At 41.5% G+C, this 21,827-nt stretch overlaps 2 protein-coding genes across 5 annotated transcripts; both read left to right on the top strand.

The window, feature by feature from the left end:
• The first annotated feature begins 387 nt into the window (after positions 1 to 387).
• On the top strand, positions 388 to 3,124 carry LOC130198186 (probable G-protein coupled receptor 148). Of its 3 annotated transcripts, none has more exons than XM_056421322.1 (2): positions 388 to 409; positions 1,076 to 3,124. In XM_056421322.1, exon 2 carries the CDS (start codon positions 1,147 to 1,149, stop codon positions 2,095 to 2,097), a length of 951 nt encoding a protein of 316 aa, XP_056277297.1. In that variant the 5' UTR covers positions 388 to 409; positions 1,076 to 1,146; the 3' UTR covers positions 2,098 to 3,124. The 3 variants fall into 3 exon arrangements, with proteins under 3 accessions (XP_056277297.1, XP_056277295.1, XP_056277296.1); XM_056421320.1 differs by lacking the exon at positions 388 to 409 and adding an exon at positions 845 to 919; XM_056421321.1 differs by lacking the exon at positions 388 to 409 and adding an exon at positions 865 to 923.
• A 2,675-nt stretch (positions 3,125 to 5,799) lies between these two features.
• On the top strand, positions 5,800 to 20,575 carry klhl24a (kelch-like family member 24a). 2 transcript variants are annotated; one of them, XM_056421114.1, is made up of 9 exons: positions 5,800 to 6,002; positions 7,267 to 7,385; positions 7,465 to 8,309; positions 9,904 to 10,088; positions 12,641 to 12,759; positions 16,243 to 16,431; positions 16,822 to 16,896; positions 17,143 to 17,331; positions 17,430 to 20,575. In XM_056421114.1, the coding sequence occupies exons 2-9, from the start codon at positions 7,311 to 7,313 to the stop codon at positions 17,628 to 17,630; spliced, it is 1,878 nt and encodes a 625-aa protein (XP_056277089.1). In that variant the 5' UTR covers positions 5,800 to 6,002; positions 7,267 to 7,310; the 3' UTR covers positions 17,631 to 20,575. The 2 variants fall into 2 exon arrangements, with proteins under 2 accessions (XP_056277089.1, XP_056277090.1); XM_056421115.1 differs by lacking the exon at positions 16,822 to 16,896.
• Positions 20,576 to 21,827: the final 1,252 nt, after the last annotated feature.

Here is a 21,827-nt window from a genome sequence, read left to right as displayed (position 1 = left end):
GACTCCACATGGATGACATGCAACTGAGGCGTGAACATTTCTCCCATGTATTCTTTCACGGCCAAAATAGGTTTGATTCTTTGGTTAAATGACCCCCACAAGTTAAAGCAATATCACAGAACATGTGAATCTTAATAATTTAATCTCGATGGTTTTCAATGACTTAAAACCCCAATAAGCTAGTGGGTAGGAGTGGCACCATGAGCTAAGTGGATGATGCCCCACCCCGTTACTATGTGACTGCCAAGTGGCCGTAGCTTTCTCCATCCTAATACTATCTATGTGAGTCAACAAAGAGTGGATCAGATAAGGCCAGCGGGGGTAACGAGTCAAACGAGACATCCATTGATTTTTAGAAGCACAAAGCCGAATGGAAGTGCAACACAGGTTTTTTTGTTCTGGACGTGAGGTAAGAAAACGTACCTTTAGTCAATCAATAGTTTGTCAATAAGTATGTCAACAAAAAGTTTGAACAGAACAAACCGATTTACTGTTTTTGTCTCAAGTGTTAAGATTATTTGTAAGCATTTAATTGGTAAGCAGGGGCATTACTATCAGGTTTTTATTAAATATATATATAAACCATACAGAAGTCTAGAGAAATTTATGTTTTAATAGAGTTCACCAAAAGATTGTTTCATCTAAACTTCAGTCTAACTGTGGTCAATTGTAATTATATTTTATATATTATATTAAATTGAATACGTTAAATGTACATATTGTAATGTTACATTGAGTAATTCTTAACAACTTTGCTTTCTTCTTTTGCATTATTTTTGTATTTCCAACATAATCCACATAATCAATATCTGTGTATTTGCATCGTTGGCCTCTCATTTCCCACGATGCCTCGACCTTTAGACCATAAATAACCAACAGGAGCACTACACAAGTTTCACCAGCGTATGAGTCAGCCAAGGCAGGTGAAAAGAGTGATACATTACATGATGAAATTGCCCAGCCTGCAATCCTGAGGTCTAGAATCTAAAATATGTGTATGAAAAAGTCTCTATACACCTTACTGCTTATTTGTATATACTCTGTTGATATAAATTGATGGTCTCTTCATTAACAGAAAGCTGCTGGAGGAAGTAGTCAACGCATCATAGAACACCCCTCATCTGCCTCCACAGCTCAAAAGACAAAATGCCGTCATCAACGCTCATTTCAAACCTCACGCAGGAATGGGTCGAGAGCCTTCTGAGGTGGAAACTCCATTATTTTGTCATCCCGACCACCGTCGTCACTCTGGCCACCTTGGTAGCCAACCCCGTTCTCCTGTCGTGCATTTTCCTGTCCCGTTCCCTGCGCCAGGAAACGCGTTACCTGCTGGTGGCCAACACCCTGGCGGCTGACATACTCTTCCTCGTCTTCAACCTGGCCGTAGTGATCTGTAACGCCGTGAGAGCTCAAATACCCTGGCTGCTCTGCGAGCTGATCACGGCCGTGATAGTGACCGCCTACACCTGTGCCATATTCACCATCACCCTCATGGTGGTCGACACCTATGCTGCGGTCCGCTGGCCTCTCCGTTACCATGAGGTTCTTCCCCCGGAACGCACACACTGCATACTGCTGGGGGCCTGGGTGCTGGCGGCCATGTACCCTCTCGTCCTGGTGATCATAAGGGTGGTGAAGGGAGAACATTCGCAGAACAATGGGGCTGTGTGTCTGGCCCTCATCTCCCTAGGCTTTTTCCAGGTCAAGAACATCCGGGGTGTCCGCAGCCACTTCATCGTGTGGGCACTCATCTGTGCTGCGCTCATCTTTTTCTGCTACATTCGGCTCTACATGGTGACAAGGACCCAGGGCATCTGGCATAGCCGCTTCTCGAGGGCCCGGGTCACACTGCTGGCTCACGGGGTTCTCCTCCTGCTCTACTTCACCCCCGGCTTGGTTTTCATCCTGGAGCTCTTCCTGTTCCAGGCTGAAGAAATTAGTCAGGACCTGCGAGTGTGGATCAACACGGTCAACATGTGTGTCTTCATGTTGCTGCCCAGGGCGGTTGCTCCATACCTGTATGGGCTGAGGTACAGGGAGATCTCTGTCACACTGATGATGCTGCTGCACCAGCACAGTAGACACACAGTTTCATGAAGACACTCACAAACCGTCTGTTATTCAGATTTCGGTTGTGGAATTGATTGATTGTGATATACACTACCGTTCAAAAGTTTGGGCTCACTTTGAAAACAACAAAAAAACTTAGAAATGTCCTTATTTTTCAAAGAAAACCCATTTTTTCAATAAAGATAACATAAAAATAATCAGAAATACACTCTATACATTGTTAATGTGGTAAATGATTAGTCTAGGTGGAAACGTCTGGTTTTTAATGAAATATCCATTTCCAGTGTTCTAATGGTAAATTGTGTTATCACCTTAGAAGACTAATGGAGGGATAGAAACCCCTTTTTTATGTTAGCACAGCTGAAAACAGTTATGCTGGTGAGAGAAGCTACAACACTGGCCTTCTTTTGAGCTAGAAGTTTGAAGAACAACATTTATATTTCAAATACAAATCATTACTTCTAACCTTATCGATGTCTTGACTATATTTCCTATTCATTTTGAAATTCATTTGATAGATAAAAGTTTGAGTTTTAAATAAAATGTAAAATTAAATATACACTTTTATTAATCCCCAAGGGGAAATTAGTTCTCTGCATTTAACCCATCCTTAGTTATTAAGGAGCAGTGGGCTGCAGTGATGCGCCCGGGAAGCAACTGGGGGTTCAGTGCCTTGCTCAAGGACACTTCGACTTGCAACTAATGGGGAGAGCGGGGATCAAACCCACAACCTTGCGGTTGCAGGACGGCCCTCTTACCCCACTGAGCAACAGCCGCCCCAAAATGAAAAACACGAAATTTACTGGGTGACCCCCAAACTTTTGAACGGAAGTGTAGATCATATAATTCAGTTTTCTCAGTTGCCCTCCAAAAATACAAAAATGTAAATGAAAATGTATATTTAAAATGTAGTGTTTGTGGGTGTATATTGTCTAAATCATACGTGTCAAACTCAAGGCCTGCGGGCCAAATGTGGCCCGCCAGGTCATTTTATGTGGCCCGCAACTGCATGAAATAAATATGATGCCTTTTCTTAAAAAAGGGAGGAAAAAAATATTGTGCTTTTATTTTGAAGGTCTTTTTTTCTTCTTCAGCGGACTGCGGTCTGTTCACTCTCCTTCATGCTGCGTTCACGCCAGAGGAGAGGCGAACCCTTGCGTTGCTTTACTAAATGTACTCGCGTGAGTTCAGTCGCCGGACTGTTTGTGATCGTTTTCTTCACTCGCGCCATACTATTTAGACATATTTTATCATACTATACTATGACTTTTATTTTGACATATTTTGGCATACTATACTATGACTTTTATTTTGACATATTTTGGCATACTATACTATGACTTTTATTTTGACATATTTTGGCATACTATACTATGACCTTTATTTTGACATACTATTTAGACATATTTTGGCATACTATACTATGACTTTTATTTTTGACATATTTTGGCATACTATACTATGACTTTTATGTTTACATATTTTGGCATACTATACTATGACCTTTATTTTGACATATTTTGGCATACTATACTATGACTTTTATTTTTACATATTTTGGCATACTAAACTATGACTTTTATTTTTACATATTTTGGCATACTATACTATGACCTTTATTTTGACATATTTTGGCATACTATACTATGACCTTTATTTTGACATATTTTGTATAGTATAGTTTTCCAAAATATCTCAAAATAAAAGTCATAGTTTAGTTTGACAAAATCTGTCAAATATGTCAAAAATAAAAGTCATAGTTTGTAATGAAGTAAAGTAATGGAAAAAGTACAAAAGTAATAAAAAGTACAAAAGTAATAAATAAATAAAAGTACAAAAGTAATAAAAAGTACAAAAGTAAAATTTGAAAAGATAAAAAATATTTGAACATATACAGTAATAGGTGAAGGCTATCTGAACATTAAACAAATTAAATTGCTGAATTTGCTGAAAATATGAAGATACTGTAAGCTTTTAAAAGTTGACGATTTTCTGCATAGGTGCTGATGAATTAAAAATAACATAAAAGTATTTAAAAAATACAAACATTTAAAATATGAAAAGTCCTTCCCCTCTATTCCTGAAGAAGTTGCATTTTTTTAAATATTTGAATGGTTTAAATAGCTGAATATATGAAGGACTAGAAGAGGGACAACAAAGGTACGGAAAAAATAGAATAATACATTTATTAAAGATTACAAGAACAATAGTTGGACTGCTGAAGCATTCCATCTCATAATAATAACAAGTTTATTTAAGAAGACAAGAACAACAGTTGGACTGCTGAAGCATTCCAACTAAATATGAACGTTATCATCATTATATAATATAAAGGCCACTCAGCCTCAGTTGTATAACGCCACTGTGATAACAAAGCACTTCCCTCCATTTGCCTTCTAAGCCGTGTTTGTCTAAAACTGGATGTCCATTAACCAATGGCTGACTGACTTAGTAATTTAAGGCACCAGACAAAAGAAAAGAGCACCTTCCCTGAGTGTGATGAGTCAGACACCTGGCTCTGGGGACTTTTCTCTCTCTGCTGTCTAACCGGTACAACACATTAACCGCAGAGGGACACGTGTGTCTGTCCACTGAGCTGCGTCACAGCTCTCAGTGTTGCCTGGCACATCTGCTATATCACATTTTCTAATCTGTGCCCTTTACTGTGTAATGTTGTGTTAAACACAGCTCTACACATACACCATGCCTGATTTTTTATTTATTGGCAGATACATCGTGCTTTCCCTGGACATGATAGCACTTGGCAGTACTTGCCCTGCTTATCTTCCTCGTGGTCTTCTCTGATTACATGTTTTTGTTCTGTGGAGCATGTGCAGCAGCATCTCCTCGGGGGCCATAATAACCTGGCTGATGCAGTATTTTCTCCTGTGCTCGGCTGTGGCCACCCATTTCCTGAAGTGGGTCATTGAGTTGACCTTTGACTGTCGCCTACCTGTGTGACTTCAGGGACAGAGTGGTCTTGCTCCACATGTATGGTCTGAAGAGGCCCCTACGATGGCGGTCACCCAGTGAGGGAAAGGATGTGTGTACATCACGAACAGTAACTTTCATTGACATACAGTATGATGTGTAGCGGGTACAGCCCCCCACCCACAAATATGTTGCAACAGGGTGAAGAAGTTGTGACATATCCTTCGAACTAAATTCCTCCTCCCCCCTGAGATAAACGTTGCGTGCCTCCTTTCATCCTGTGTTTTCACCGGGATCACATGACAGCTGTTTTTTATTTGGCACATATAACTTGTGTTTTTGTCGTTTTTCCTTTTGCTGTTGTGTCGATGTAAAATACGCATATAAATCTTGGCGAGACTTTTGTACATCTATATGTTACTACTGTGTATTTAATGTTGTGTATCTATACAACGCGTGGTTATTATTCTCGCACTATCTGTCGTCGATATCTGAGTTACGCCATAACGCTGGTATTGTTTTGGAGTCTATTGCTCAACACGCTGGTACTTCTTGTTATGAACTTTTCCTCCACCAGAAGTTTGTTTGCAAACAAAGAACAGCCACGTGGAGGACCGGTGGCGCTCGGGAAGGGGAGTTCCTCATCGGTTGCGAACCGTATGCGACAACGGCCATCTCAACTCCATTACCCATGATGCACTAGCAGCTCCAGCTGAGTGGGTGCAGTGGGATGTTTTGTTTTTTTCCTCCTGACTGGTATAAAGTGCTTCTGTGTTTACTGTTAGCTAGTTCGTTTTTTGCCTTCACCTAACAGTCACAATGTCCCGGCTGTGTCGCAGCCTTCTTTGCTTTCCATAACTAAATGAGAGCAGACATCATCAAAAATATCGATAAACTTCAGGATACTGATTTATTTCCACCCATACTTTTTTTTCTTCTTCTTCTTTGTTTTGTCCACTGTCCGTGAAGAGGAAGCTTTTGTCTGGAGACGTCTGCGTCAGGTAACCGTTCTATTTATAGCTAACGGTGTTGTTATTGGGTTTATGAGGTCTGAATTTACATTTATTTCTAGTTTCCCTGTTGAATTTGTCTAAATATGATGAGTTAAGCAACGACTGATCTGGTGTGTGTGTGCAGTGGAGGGCTAACGGTCGAGACCGTCTCCTTTGTCTAGTGAACCGAGATGACGGTGTTTTCTGTCGGTTAGTGACCTGGTAACACACACACACACACACACACACACACACAGACACACAGATGCTTCACGTCGGTGTATGTCATTAATACTAAAAAGTGGGATATTATACCATTTAATTTTGTTCATATAGCAACAACAACAAAACTATGTACATTACTTATAAGTCTCTGGTCATTTCAAAGTCACTGTATTTTTTTTTACAGTGATAACAGAAAACAAGTACAATAATTGAAACATAAACCAACAAAATCTGCTTTTGTTCATTTATCGTTTTTGTTTTTCGAGTTTTTATTTTTTCTATATTGTTTTTATTTTGCTCCTAGTCAGCGCGTATTTGTCATAAAGTAAATCCATCTGTGTCCGATATCTCCGGCTAAACCTGTCTTTCGGTCTATATGTCTCCAAAGAAGTGCTGCTGCAGGCAAATAACACTCGGGAATAGTTTTTGTCTGTGGCTGAGCCACAGTTAACAAAACATGATCTCACAGGAGGAAACGAATGTAGGAAAACCAGAGATACAAAAGTGTTATATTATATATCTTCAAGAACTCCTTAATACACGCACAGTCTTTGTGGACGTGAACACAGAATACCTCAATGGGAGAACCAGAGTTGTTTACCTTAAATACCTAAATGTTGTCAGACTACAGGTTCAAAGACAACATAACATGACTCAAGATTATTAGCACAACTAACTTTGCACTTGCTGTTCAAACAATGATCATGTGACGTCACTTTTCCTCATTCTCGTTGTCATCTTCCACCTCGTGTGTTCCAGTGTGCTGCAGGGCACGGCGAGGGAGATAAACTGCCACGCAGGTTTCATTCCTTCTAGCTACTTTTCTTAAGCTGTGAAACAATACATTTTAGCTCTAACACACACACACACACACTTCTGCACACATGCTTTGGGGCTTTGTGTGTGTTGTTGTTCTCAATTTGTGCAACAGTGATCTAATTAGGTCTCTGGCTTTCTCATAAGATGCCATGATAATGTGGTCTATAATGAAAAAGTTAAAAACACTTTTTATTGTAATGATACTGAACTGCCTGTCCTCCAACCTCAGGTCACCTTGAGGTTTAGAGAAGGCCTACGTTGAAGGTCGCAGCCATGGTGTTGATTCTGGGCAGACGGATGAACAGGGAGGAATCTACGATCAGAAACTCGCCGGCCGTCAAGCGCAAGGTGCTCTCAAAGCTTTCTGTCTCTCTGCTGATTTAAATCTAAAAAGAAAAAAACGTCATACAAGTTGTCGTCTCCTCAGGTGTTGGAGGTGGACTCCAAAACGTCAGCCGGCCAGGATGTCTTGGACTTCTGCTCCGGGGCATCCCACTCAGAGGGCATCCTGCAGGTGTTCAACGAGTTCCGCGACTGTCGCCTGTTCACCGACGTTGTCATCAGCGTGCAGGGCCGCGAGTTCCCCTGCCACCGCGCTGTGCTTTCTGCCTGCTCCTCCTACTTCAGAGCCATGTTCTGCAACGACCACCGGGAGAGCCGCGAGATGCTGGTCGAGATCAACGGCATCCTGGCCGAGGCCATGGACTCTTTCCTCAGCTATGTGTACACCGGCCGCGCCAAGATCACCACAGAGAATGTCCAGTTCCTCATCGAGACCTCCAGCCTCTTCCAGATCTACACACTGCGTGACGCCTGCGCCAAGTTCCTGGAGGACCAGCTGGACCCTTGCAACTGCCTGGGCATCCAGCACTTCGCAGAATCCCACGCCCTGAAGCAGCTCGCCAGCCGCTGCCGCAGCTACACCCTGGCCACCTTCTCAGAGGTGGCTCAGCATGAGGAGTTCCTCTGCCTGCGCAAAGAGGAGCTGGAAGAGTACACCGGCAGCGATGAGCTGGCCATCAGTAAGGAGGAGGTGGTGTTTGAGGCGGTGATGAGATGGGTGTACCACAGTGTGGAGCACAGAAAGCCCATGCTCAAGGCCCTGCTGCACAATGTGCGCCTGCCCCTTCTGCACCCCAACTACTTCGTCCAGACGGTGGAGGGAGACCAGCTCATCCAGAACGCCCCGGAGTGCTACCAGCTCCTCCACGAGGCCAGGCGCTACCACGTGCTCGGAAATGAGATGATGTCCCCCAGAACTCGTCCACGCAGGTAAGTACAACGATGACTGATAGTTGTGAGGACGGCGGCAGACAATAATAGATGTTATCTACAAAAGGAGAACGGACACTGATTATTAGACGACATTTTTGGGGCTTTTTTTGAAGTACTACGACTTATAATTCCGATTTTATTTCAGCCGATTGGTCTTGTTGCGTTCACAACACCTTTTAACCGAGATGTGAGTGAGATACAAAAATTAACAAACGTGTCTTTCAAGCATGTTATTAATCTTAATCCGACATTATACAGCTAAAGGTTACAGCTCACGCATGTGCCTGGTGTAGTGTTGTTGTTGTGTAAGAGGGAGACAGGGAGTGTTATGTACTGTACAGTGTGTGTCATTATGTGGCCTATTTTAAAATGTAGTTGATAATGACGGCCACAGGGCATGTTTCTACACAGACCGGTTGGCCGTAAAAAAAACCAACCGTCTGCACCTGTTCACCTTTTTTTACCTGCTTTCCAAATGTTTTTTTATTTCCCGTGTTATTTTAGTTTGAAGAGTGTCATCTTGGATAGGACGATGTCGTGTTTGATTAAGGACAAAAGTTGGCTCCGACTGAAAGCGTAAAAATTAGATTAAAAAACGAACCATATGGCAGCCCGCTGTACATCAAACAGCCGTGCAGCTGCCTTTGTGTGTCAGACAACAGTGCCAACGTCAGTTATTCAGGCTGTGCGGCGCGTTTTTCAGATGTATTGTGTCAGTATCCAGGCAGATCTCTCAGCAAGTCAATCAGGCTGTTCCTGCAAAGTCAGCTTTGTTTGCCAGATGCCTGGTTCTTCTCTCACCCCATATGCCCTTTTTTTCTATCTTGGTTAACCTCTAGAATGTAATTAATCACACACACACACACACACACACATATAAAGCTAGAATGCTCCTGGGCTTGAATGTATCGTGTACACAAAGACATGAAAGAGCTTGAATCTCCCACCTGCATCTGACCTATATCACATATTTGGTAAACAGAAACCTGGGGGAGGGGGGGGGGGGTGCAAAGTGCAAAAAGGCAAATTTGTTTTTACATTGGAATTCAGAATGTCCTGTATTTACAGATAAACCACTCGCAGTGTTTATGCTGCGTCAGTATTTTTAGAGTGTCACAATAAGAAGAGAAGCTGTAGTTTATTAGCTTCCCCATGGAAATGCAGTCATACCCACGGCATGTGTTGAACGGCCAAGTAGGAAAAGCTTTGCGATCATGTAACTTCAGCTTTGGCTGTGTGTTTTGGTTGTATTGATTAATAGTTTCATTGTGAAGGGAACTTTGCCTTTAAGATAACTGATGCAATTCCTGTGGAAACCACCTCTCTGTTCCAGCCCTGGCACACATGTCGGCCATCTGCAATTAGAAATCCCTCAACGTGTTGACATATATGTTTATATGTCTCCATAACCCATTTGTTTAGGCCTGTAGACATATTGTGTTTTAATAAGACACCATGCCTGTAATCGTGTTAATGTGTTCTTTTAATAGCTTCAGCTGTGTAGTTATTTCCACTCCGTCTCTACGTTCTTTTAATGTCTTTCCCTCCGCCTTATTTTGTCTGCCCCCCCCCCCCCCCTTTTTTTTTCCAGGTCGACTGGATATTCTGAGGTGATTGTGGTGGTGGGGGGCTGTGAGAGAGTGGGGGGCTTCAACCTGCCCTACACTGAATGCTATGAACCGGTCACAGGAGAGTGGAAGTCCCTGGCCAAGCTACCTGAGTTCACCAAGTCCGAGTACGCAGTCTGCGCCCTCCGCAATGACATCCTGGTGTCAGGTAAGACCCCGCAAAATATTATTTTCCCGAACATGTCCTTTTTTATTTTTTTACTTTTTTTAATGAATCAATGTAATTGGCACACATTCTATGACACTAAATTGTTATATGGTTTTACTTTGTGTGATCTTGGTTGTTATAACATTCTGTTTCTCTTAATAACGGAAAGATTGTGCCATACCCTGAAATATATATTCACAAGTACACTCAGGGACATGGTCAGTGTTTTTCTTGGCCTGGCTTGCCATCTAATCCCCTAAAGGAGGGGCAGGAAAAGGCCATCATGGCGATTTGCCCATTATTATTTTTACAGCGACAGCCTGTTTGAGTTGAGCAACATCTGGATGGACCCTCCAGCCTCAGTGCTGAGTAAGGCTTTCATTGGAAAGCTCAGTCCTTCTCTATTGACCAATCACCACCTTTTACAATGGTAGCTTTCTAGAATGTTCTGTATGCAACAATCTAACCTCCCATTTAGATTAGAATCCAACAATATGCTGTGATGTGATTAACTTGGACTCGACCTAAATCTGAGATATCATTATGCTCATACGCCTTCTTTGGTGTCAACAAAGATCCAGATAAAACAGGACATTAGTATTACATCTTTCATCCTAATTGATGAGGTCAGGGTGAAGGTAAACATTGATATAAACATGTCTGTTGCAGTTCTTATATGGCTGTCATATGGAGAGGTGAAGAGTTTTCATATTTCTTTTAGGAAATTCTTTTCAATAATATGAATTGACAGAAGTCTAAAAGTGCCCGCGGGAGACTGCTTGTGCTAACACACATTGTTGAGCTGCAAAACGGCAGTTGAAAGATATAGAGAAGAAAAAAGGAAGAAGGAGATTGAGAGAAACGTTCCCCTGCTTCAGTAAAGAGTGTGCAGTGTTTTGTGTTCTCACTGTGCCAAGTCCTCACATGTTCTCTATCATTCTCCCCTCACACGCTGCCTGGAAAAGTCAACATACCCCCCCCCCCCCTCCTAGCATATTCATAGCATGTTATGATCTTCATTGCCCTACTTGGTCTTTTTGTCTCCCCACCTGACTTGATACATTTAATCCCCTGTCAGCCTGCCTGTCTGTCTGGGTCTCTTTGCTATTCGTGTTGTCACAATACTAAAATATCTAACTTCGAAAATATGGATATTCAATTTAGGGCATACAAATAAATAAAAAAGTCAGAGGGAAGAGAGAGCAGAGAGCTCAGCTGGTACCCGTCGATCAATACTGCGGAACATTTTTTTTATTGATAAAATATTAATTATCGTTCGATTGCTATTTTTGACAGCGTGATTTGCGACACATTTGGATAATGTCGTGTCAGTGAGTAAGCAGAGAACACATGAGGTTGCCTCACACATTACGGAGGCGTACACGTCATCCTTTAACAAGTAGGCCGACTCCTCTCGCTGCCTCCTCAGACAATAGGAATGTTGTAACACACTGAGCTAGATAGTTTGCATATAACTTCAGGCAATGCATAACTGTCATAAAGCTGTCATATCAGGACGTCCCAAACACACCGTTTGTTCCTTCGAGCCCTGATTAGCTCCTCCCCCTCTGAGACAGTTTGGCTGTTTGGCTGTTTGAAGACTTTCAAGTGGTTTGTCCTCCGTTGACGTGTTTCGTGCAGACTCTCCGGCTCGTTCGCTCTCCAGAGGATTATCGAGTAGACACCAGTCTATGTGCTACGCTACAATTAAAAAACGACTAAACATGAATTACATTATTATATGACCCATGTATTGACACTGTTTAAAAAAAAATAGATGGCCTTCCAAGGAGGTGATTAATTTTTTTATAAGGATGAAACTCGAGCTTTATAGCTCTCTCCAGTACCACCTGTCTCGTCTGGGTTTTGGCGAGCTAACAATAGTCCTGCTTTGTTTGCATGTGAATAAAGAGGAGGCCTGTAGACCTTGGTTTACACTAGCACGTTTTCTTTCTAGATTTATCATTCATGCTTCATATAACCACCCACAAAGATAGCAGCCAACAGCTAACTGCGGTCACCACCACGGCACATTGTAATGTAATAAGAAATGTACTTCAGGTTGTCTGAAGACACCTGCTTCTGAAGGCAGGAGTGTTCTTATTAGTTTTCATGGTTTTGGTAGTGAGGTTATTGAGAGCGGGGTGGAGACATGTCAGGGCTTGTTAAACATGTGCCTGGACCACACGCTAACCTGGTCAGGTTACTGTTATTATTATTCCCTCCAACTTTGTACAGTGCCATGTTTGCTCAGAGACGACAGCGTAGACACTTTTTTAGTAGTATACTGCAGGAGGAGGAGTCATGCTGTCTGCTGCTAAATATACTTGATTATGGTGTGTTTGCCATAGAAATAATTAGAATGTGTGTGTGTGTGTGTGCAGAAGGTAAAGCATTACTTTGACATAAACACACAAAGTTGGCTGTACATTTTAACTTTTCTTCTGTAACGGATCAACTCAATGACAGCAAACACAATCTGAGTTTCCCAAAACACCTTTTGTCTTGAATGTGAACCGTTGTCCGTCATGTTTGTCCCTTGGCGCCTTCAGGTGGCCGTATCAACAGCAGGGACGTGTGGATGTATAACTCCCAGCTCAACCTGTGGATCAGAGTGGCTTCTCTCAACAAAGGCCGCTGGAGACACAAGATGGGCATCCTTCTAGGCAAGGTAAGGAGGGAGCATCAAGCCACATGTATGTCTTTGAATTCATATCTGCGTTAGGGTGCATGGTTACCGCTGCCTGATCGCACCCTCACAACTCCAGATCCATATCGTACATTATCAAGCCCTCTCGTATGCCCCAAAGTCATCATGTTAACGTTTTTCAATATGGAGCTGGAGCTCCAATTGATTTTCCTAGATCACTAAATATGAGAATGAAACCATGTGACAAGGAGCAATATCATATGAACACATGGAAAATACTTCACTCCCCGATCACTGCCAACACCTGAGCTGTTGCTATTGACAGTCTCCAGTGCGGCCAGGTGGACGTTCTTGTGTGAGGGCAATAGGAGTTAATGGAGCACCTGACACACAAGGACTAGCTGAGTCCACTTGCCCATCATGTCACATGAGCCTGGAGTGGCCCTACATAGTGAGAACCCCTGATAAGCCTGTACACACACACACACACACACACACACACACACACACACACACACACACACACACACACACACACACACACACACACACACACACACACACACACACACACACACACACACACACACACACACACACACACACACAGGGTTTGCAAACGTAGGCAACATTATAAACACTCACTCTGTAAATATATACAGTACATTAAAAAAAACATTGGATTGAGTAATTAAAGTCTAACTTTTTCTAAGTTTTTTTTACCACAAAGTTTGCTTGGAAATGTTCCTAAACTAGATAGTGTAGTCTGTCTTCATTGCAGAGCATTTACTTGTTTTGCATTTGTGGTTGTAAAAGTCGTTGATCGCTTGTGTGCCGATGACGTGTGGCTCACCGAAAGGTTCCTGAACGGTAATGATCTGTTAAGAGAGGCGTGTGAAGAAAAGCGACCACAAAATTGTCTTTGCTGAAGCAGGCCGAGCTTGTGCGTGTGCTTTCGACATCGTGTGTATAAATACCCACGTGTGTTTGCACACATAAAGAACATGGAGCAAGGACATGTTTTCTTTGGAAAGCTTTGAGCTAGAACAGTGCTTTATTTACTTAGTCAGGGAGGTGGTGACTCATTCTGATTGTAGCCGCAATGTGTATTGGATTCTCTCTGACTTTCAAACATCAACCGAAACGCTTGGTTGCCTTGCCACAGAAACAACAAACACACATGCATTCAGTCAAACTACACATGGGTCCTCCACAACAGTGAGGTAATCAGCTGGAGAGTCTCATGCTGAGCTGTAATTAACTCCAGTGACTCATGTATCAAGTTCTGGTGAAAACAAGATGGTCATTTAATTCGACTCGAGAGGTTTTGGAACAATACAACTACATATGCATCCAAGACCTGCTAACTTGGACGTTTAAATGGTCAGGCATCACACCAACACCATATATAGAGCTACGTGGTATTCGCAGAAACACAGGTGTAGTCCTTTCTTAAAAAAACACTTTCCTCTGAGATATTAAATACCAGGAGAGGCTATTGTCTGCAACCACCTTCTCATATGTTCTTCTTTCTGTCTTTGTTTGTTTTACAGAGATGTTATCTTACTTTATGTTGTGTCTCTTATCTCTGGTGCTTCTTTGTCTTATCATTTCTTCTCAGAACTGTGCTCTTTTAAAATCCATCTCTCTGTGTTGTTGTTTTTAACTTGACCTCAGTTGCCCCTCCTCCTCAGCCATTTCCTCATTCTGCCTTCCCTCTGATGAGCGGCCCGGCTGAGTTTAGGAAGCAGGCCTGAGTATTAGGCATGCACGTTCTAGCTTACATGCAAATAACACTGACTTCCACTAACTCACTATTTCAACAATTTACATATTCAGTTGAAAAGAATCAAATATCTTTTCACTTGCACGCCCACATTTGTGTTATTTAACTTCTGCAGGCCTTCAATTAACTGACACTCAAGTGATGCAACAACGTAAAGTTTGAACTTCTCAAGCTGGATCTCGCAGGGTCAGAAGTTCAAGAACACACACACACACACACACTTCTCTTTGTCCTGGCTGCTGTGATGTCCTGTTGGACTGGTTGCGTTTCCTCAGATTAGAATACGTCACCAGTTGTTATCCTCTGTGTTATGGCTGCACTTGGTGAAAGCTGTTCTCATCTATCACAATGTTTCTCACTCTCTTTCTCTCTCTCTATTTCTATTCTCCTGTGCTTGTATATTATATTTTCCCCTAAAAGTCTTCTGTGTTTCTCTCATGCTCAATGCTTCTCACCTATGTGCATGTAGAGGACAGATAATCATTCAGCCTGTTGCCAGCGGTCCTCAGATAGTCATGAATCATGTTTGACTTCTGGTTTATGTGATTGCCACATACCCTGAGTGGGTATAGAGCACGCGCTAACATCATCGACCTCGTGTGGAATGCTCCTATATTGATGCACTTCCACCGCGTATCCACACCGCGTGGGGGGTTTAGTGAGTGCCTCCAGAGGGCGATTATATTCTGTGCGCCACAATGTTTTTCAGATATATCTTTTGTTTTATGCAACAAACATCAAACATCTTGCATTTAACATTTGTTATCAGCTGAATCAACATTATAGTGTGAAAATAAACACATTTCAGTTAGTCTATGTGCCCATCGTCTTATTCTAGGCTCCTTTTGCCTGTTGTTGTCATTAAAAACCAAGATATTAAATAACAATATTTTTAAACCGCCACTTGAGATGTTCGAGACAGAGTGGACTGTTTCAACTTGTCAGTTAAAAATATGGTAGTGCTATCAATTAGCCCAGGTGTTCAATGCAAATACATGCTTCCACTTCCATCTTTATGTTCCCCATTTTCCTGCCAGCTTTCTTTGTGTCTCTCTTTTCTCTCTCTAGCTCTCTCTCTCTTCCTCACTCCCTCTCTCTCTCCTCTGTGCTTTGTTTATGCTTCACGTTTTGTGGAGAGACAGGAACAGCCTGAAGGTTTTTGTTGCATAAGCCTGTAGATGAAACATGCTGTGTTCCCGTACCAGTAAAGCATTCTTGACACGCGATCGCCTGATTGAGGAAATAGAAGTTTACCATAAATCTGTACCAGCTTTTTAACACTTCATCTCTCACATTCCCATTCTGTTTCCTTATTATTTTGACATGCATTGCGCTGTAGGAGGGTAGTATGAGTAACGAGAGTGGATATCTTATGTCAACAACATTATACAGTTGGTAATGCTTTAGCTTCCAGTAAGGTTTGTGCGATTTAATTATCAAGAACTTTGTGTAGGACAGCATGTAATCCACCAACTAGGAAAGCAAATGTATTAACTGATAATAGTATTTAGAATTGTAAATGTAAACAGATTTTAATCAACTATTAATCCCCAATAAGGAAATTTATTTTTCCGCCAAACCAACTCCTACAGTCAACATACACCAGGTTTGCTGGAAGCATCTCTCATAGTGATTGTGTTTCTGTGTAAAACGTGTGCTCCAAGGTGCTAATCCCAACTCCTCCTCTCATCCAAATATGTGTGTGTGTCTTCCTTAAGGTCTACGCTGTTGGTGGCTATGATGGTCAGAGCCGCCTGAGCAGCGCGGAGTGCTACGACTCCTTCTCCAACCGCTGGACAGAGGTGGCTCCCATGAAAGAGGCCGTCAGCTCTCCGGCCGTGGCCAGCTGTGCCGGCAAGCTCTTTGTCATCGGAGGAGGGCCTGACGACGACAGCTGTTCAGACAAGGTGTGCACCCCGAACCACACACCTAGCACCTAGTGATGAAAGCTGAGGGGCGTTTCTTCACGAGTCTTCAGTAATTATACCTTTTTCAAAGCAGACTTTACAGTAGGATGTCTGAACAATAGCTCGACATATCAGTTTCAACAGAGGTAGATATTTCAATTAATCTGTGCTTAGATAGGCTTATAAATGTCTAAAAGATTAAATGTTCCTTTATAAAATGCTAAAAAGCGTCCTGGGTCACCAAGAATAGAGGACTAGACATATTATCTTGGCGATCAGGACATGACAGGCTACCCTGTAACTTGTGTTGTAACTGGTTATTGCTGCTAGTAAACAAGGAAACACGGTCTGTCGCTGGAACTCAAACTTCAAAAGCAGTTTTGGTCTTAGAGCTACTTGGAGTCTCCTAGAAGCAGAATCCACACAGATCCTCCAGGTCCTTGTCTGACGGAGCGTGTTGTTCATGTAAGCTGTGTGCAGTCGAGAGGAAACACTGTTTGGAAGGAGGCTATTTTAAATAGATGTGGGTGAGAGAATGCTTGGATTGTATGCAGCACCACAGAGTGAAGCTGAAGTCAGCCCACAGAGCATTCATTCAAGAGAGCTTCATAGTTATTCTATTCAACAACTATCTTCCCACAACATGGTGTCTATTATCTTCTTTCCTCCACCACAATAACACAGAACTAACTACGTGCAACTGTATGTCAGGTCCAGTGCTATGATCCGGAGACGGACACCTGGTTGCTGCGGGCCAACATCCCCATCGCCAAGCGCTGCATCACAGCAGTGTCCCTCAACAACATGATCTATGTGTGCGGCGGTCTCACCAAGTCCATCTTCTGCTACGACCCCACAGAGGACTACTGGATACACGTGGTTCACACCTTCAACAAGCAGGTATGGGGTTACATGCAGATCCCTTGAGGAGAAGGCCGTTTGAATACACCTGCAGGAATCTTCTGAAGCAGCAATCTCTGGTGTCTCTCTCCCTGCAGGAGAGCTCTGGCATGTCGGTGTGCAACGGCAAGATTTTCATTCTTGGCGGCAGAGGGGAAAACGGAGAAGCAACCGACACCATCCTGTGCTACGACCCGTCGACCGGCATCATCACAGGAGTGGCAGCCATGCCGCGGCCGATCTCCTACCATGGCTGTGTAACCATCCACCGCTTCAATGACAAATACCACAAGCCCTGAACAGAAACGAGCTCACACACACACACGCACTAAATAACTTCAGCTTTCTTTGAAACGCCAGCGCTTCAAGTTCACCTCATGCACAACACCAACACAATCACACGCGTCTTTATAACACGCACATTATCTGAGCTAATTTATTTCCTCACAGCATCGTGTAGCGATACTCGCCGCGGTGCCGTGAATCATTTGCTGTTGTGCACCGTTCTGTGGGAATGTGGTGGATCATGCTTCATGAGTGTCTCAAATCAGATTAAAGGGGCAGATGTGCCTTGTTGGAAAGTTAGAGATCACGTATGACAGACGTAAACAAAACTGATCATGATGATGGTCAAATAAATGAACGATAGAAATATACTCCATATTTTATTGAAACGATTGTGGGAGTAAAAATAGTAATTGAAGGTGTATTCCTTATATTAGGATCACATAATCTTGGAAACAATATTATAAACTCATGGTTCACTTCAACTTCAACCATATGCCATTAAGTTAACTGAAAGAAACCAAGGTATATGGTCAATGAAAAGCTAATTACGCAAACACTTTGAATATTTTTCCACATAAACTTTCTAAACAGTTAGTTCATTGTTTGTATCCCTAACTGCATATTAAATAGAGTTAATACAACAGAGAAGGTCTAAAACTCTTAACATTATTGAGTTTTAATAATAAAGTACGATAGTGGTAATCAGTTGTTAAGTGAACTTGTGCTTTTATTGCTGTGAAAGTAACCTCATCTCGCTCGGTTGCTGAGGAGCTTAATCCTCCTGTTACTTTAGGGTCAATTTGACCCCATTCAATGTTTAATGTCGGTGTTCTTTCGGGTCAATTTGACCCCAGGCTGTTTTTCACTTTGTCAAACAAATAAGAAATATCAACTTTTTTAAATATTTAAAGGGCTATTTAGATAGTCAACAAACAAACATAAAGTACCTCACACTTAAACTTGGAAAACAATATTAATTCTAATAATTTTCTGGAGGTTTTAATTGCTGGGGTCAAATTGACCCCAAGGGTAAAATATGTCAGTAAATATAAACGGTAACAGGAGAGTTAAACATTGAATGGGGTCAAATTGACCCTAAGGCAACAGGAGGGTTAAATGAACTCAGAATGCCATAAGACCAGCGCATGTTTAAACCACAGGTACAACAATGAGCCAGGAAGGAGGTGATAATATAACCTTAAACCCAAAGCACTCCATGCTGATACATGCATGCCACATTGGTAAAGAACATTACTAAAGTACTGTCCTCCGTTTTTTAAACTCTTTTCCTTCAGACTATAAATGACCTGAAAAAATGTGGTAAACAGTCAGCCAGCTGTTCTTCCACAGTATCAGTGGTTCTCAGTTGCTTTGTTGACCTTGTGCCGGGTTAAAGAGATAAAAAGCGGAGGCTGTGCCACAATATTAGAATATAGCCTTTTTGCTCTGCCCTTGTTTTCTTTTTTTCCACATCTCTCCTCAAATCACCTAGTTCCACTTCCTCTGTGCGTTTCCCTTTTCCATCCTCCAGCTGCACCTCACATTACCATGTCTCCTTTTAAGCTTTGTTTTTGCTCCATTTAATTATAATTATTAAGATCATTTTCCATTACTGTCATATTTTTTTTAAAGTTATATTTTTCCCCTTTTTTTCAAACCTATGTTTACTGTATTATAAGTAGCTTCAGTTTGTGTCTTTCATATCGATGTCAGATCCTTGGTGTATCAGATGTGTATGTGAATATAACTTTTATTATGTGTTCTTTGTTTAACTTGTATTTAAATATATCTCTTCCTTGGTTGAATATTGATTTTCTATGTAACTGAGCGCTCCAATTGAGCACTTAGACCGAATCCTGTTAAATGTAAAATGATGTGTTGAGATCTTCTTCTTTTGTTTTTTTACTGTATCAGTAAATGTTCTTTGCTTTCATGTGACGTATGAAAGAGACAGCTCCTCCTGTTGGCCACCACATGCTATGGCTTTGATATTATAACAAAAACAACCAAAACTGCAGGAAGGGAACAATGTCCAAAATGAACATTATCTGCTTTCCTTTTTCGGCAAAAAGAAAAGAAAAAAGGTGGGGGTTGGTGCATGTGTATGTTTGTTTCTGGCTAACAATGTGTACCTTCATAATACACAGCATAAAAACATCAGGTGGGGGTGTTTTGGCTTAAACCAACCCCCAGGCGTTTTCTCAGAAGGATGAGTTCTTAGTACAGGCTGAAGAGAACCACTTCCTAAGGGCCACTTCGGGGTTACTCAGGAGGCCAACAAGAGGAGGCTGAGGCCCAAGAATGTGCTCAAGCAAAAGAATTGGAGAGAGTTAGATAAATACAGAGAGAGAGAGAAGAGAGTTAGATAAATAGAGAGAGAGAGAGAGAATTTGAGTGTGTGTGCGTCTGTGATTTCACTGAGTATTTACACATAACACATTATGTTGATTTAAAGATTTTTATAATTAGCTATGATGTTTTGTTTTGATACGATTTATTCATGATTTTGGCTTTATTTTTTATTTTGACAGGTGCCGTGAGTTGTGGGACCCTTTGCAATTTCACCTGGCAGGCTCTGAATTAAACCCTGAAGAGTTGAGCATTAAAAAATGGATTTGTATGTGAATGCAGATATAATCCAAAATGGATTGGATTGAATCTCAAAGGGGACTGTGTTAAATGCCGATGGGTATTTTGCAGTTGCATGCAAGAATGGGGGGGGGGGGGGCTTTAATGTTAAGGAAGGCTGCCCGATGTGCCTAAGTAAAAGAATGATGAGTGGGGAATTAAATCGTACCATTTTTATATACACTTTTCTTATCGTCTGTATGATGTGATATGTTAACACCACTTTCTCCTCAGGTGCGAGAAAACTTTGGATGTTTGTAAACTGCAGGATGTTGACATGTGGTTGACTTTTGTAAGAGAAACATCAATAAAGTTTTCTTTCCATTCACACATGTGTAGCCTGTCAATAAAAAATGGTTAAAGAATAAAGCAATATGAAATATATTATAGGATATTTGGTGAACATAGTTCAGAGATTGTACATACAATCTTTATTTTGACACAAGTTATACAGTATATATCTAATAATAATACAACTAGGCTTTAAATCTAGATTATATACAAACAAAATCTGATAAGAAAAGCAGTTCTTAAACGTATACTTCACTGACTGATAGAAATATGAAAGATAGAAGAAAAGTGATTATATTAAATGAGTGAATCTACAGCACCACCCACCTCACTGCACATTTTGATCGGACATATTGATAACCACCAAATACAGTAAAAACAAAAGTAGGTCTTATCAAACTTTCTGCAATCTGCTACGTATGGCTGGTGATACTTTGATTTGTTTAGGGGATGAACCAGTCATATCGGTGATGTTTTAATGAGCCGTTCTGCAATACACATTCAAAAGGCTTTTTGGCTTTGTCTTAAATGGTGATTTATAGACTCCATATTATGAACAGGCTTAATTAAAACCACAAATAGTCTTCTCACAGATTATATGTGTCTCTTTAGTTTGTGTCAGTTCATTAATCTTTTTTAGAACACATTTGGCATTAAGATGTCAACTCCACCCATGCATCCCAAGGCTAATAACAGGCACAAAGTAATGAGTGGGGTACAGTAGAAGGCGTCATTGTTTTGGTCTCAATAAAAAGGGTAGATTCACTAAACATGACAAACTAACCTACTTTTGAAAGCTATAGAACTCCCATGCTACCATACAGTACATCAGGATGTACATTGACAGTCATCAGACATGAACACTATGTGTGGTTAGGTATCTCTTGGAATTTTTTAATATAAATTTGGCCAAATAACAAAAACATTGTGTACTTCATTGAAGCAACGGTTGAGAGGACTGAGGCAACTGAGATTCCCATTCCTGACCATCTAAAATGTGCTCATCAGAAACGTGTTTCACTTGTTGATTTACTAGTTCATGGCATATGAACATTAAACATGTAATAATAATAATAATAATAATAATAATAATTCAGACTTCTATAGCGCTTTTCTAAATACCCAAAGACGCTTTACAGGGAACAAGAGACAAACAGAACAAAACAAAAAGAAAGCAGACAAGACGAACAAACAGGAACAGGAACATAAAGAAAGGGAAACAAACTGGGGAAGCTGTATGAGTCGTATCGGGGTCAGGGATTAGCAGGTGAAAGCGAGTTGGAAGAGGT

Source organism: Pseudoliparis swirei, chromosome 8 (genome assembly GCF_029220125.1).
Source record: "Pseudoliparis swirei isolate HS2019 ecotype Mariana Trench chromosome 8, NWPU_hadal_v1, whole genome shotgun sequence".
In the NCBI taxonomy this organism is placed as follows: domain Eukaryota; kingdom Metazoa; phylum Chordata; class Actinopteri; order Perciformes; family Liparidae; genus Pseudoliparis; species Pseudoliparis swirei.
Note: the sequence above shows the minus strand (reverse complement) of the source record. Positions and strands in the feature narration are given on the sequence as shown.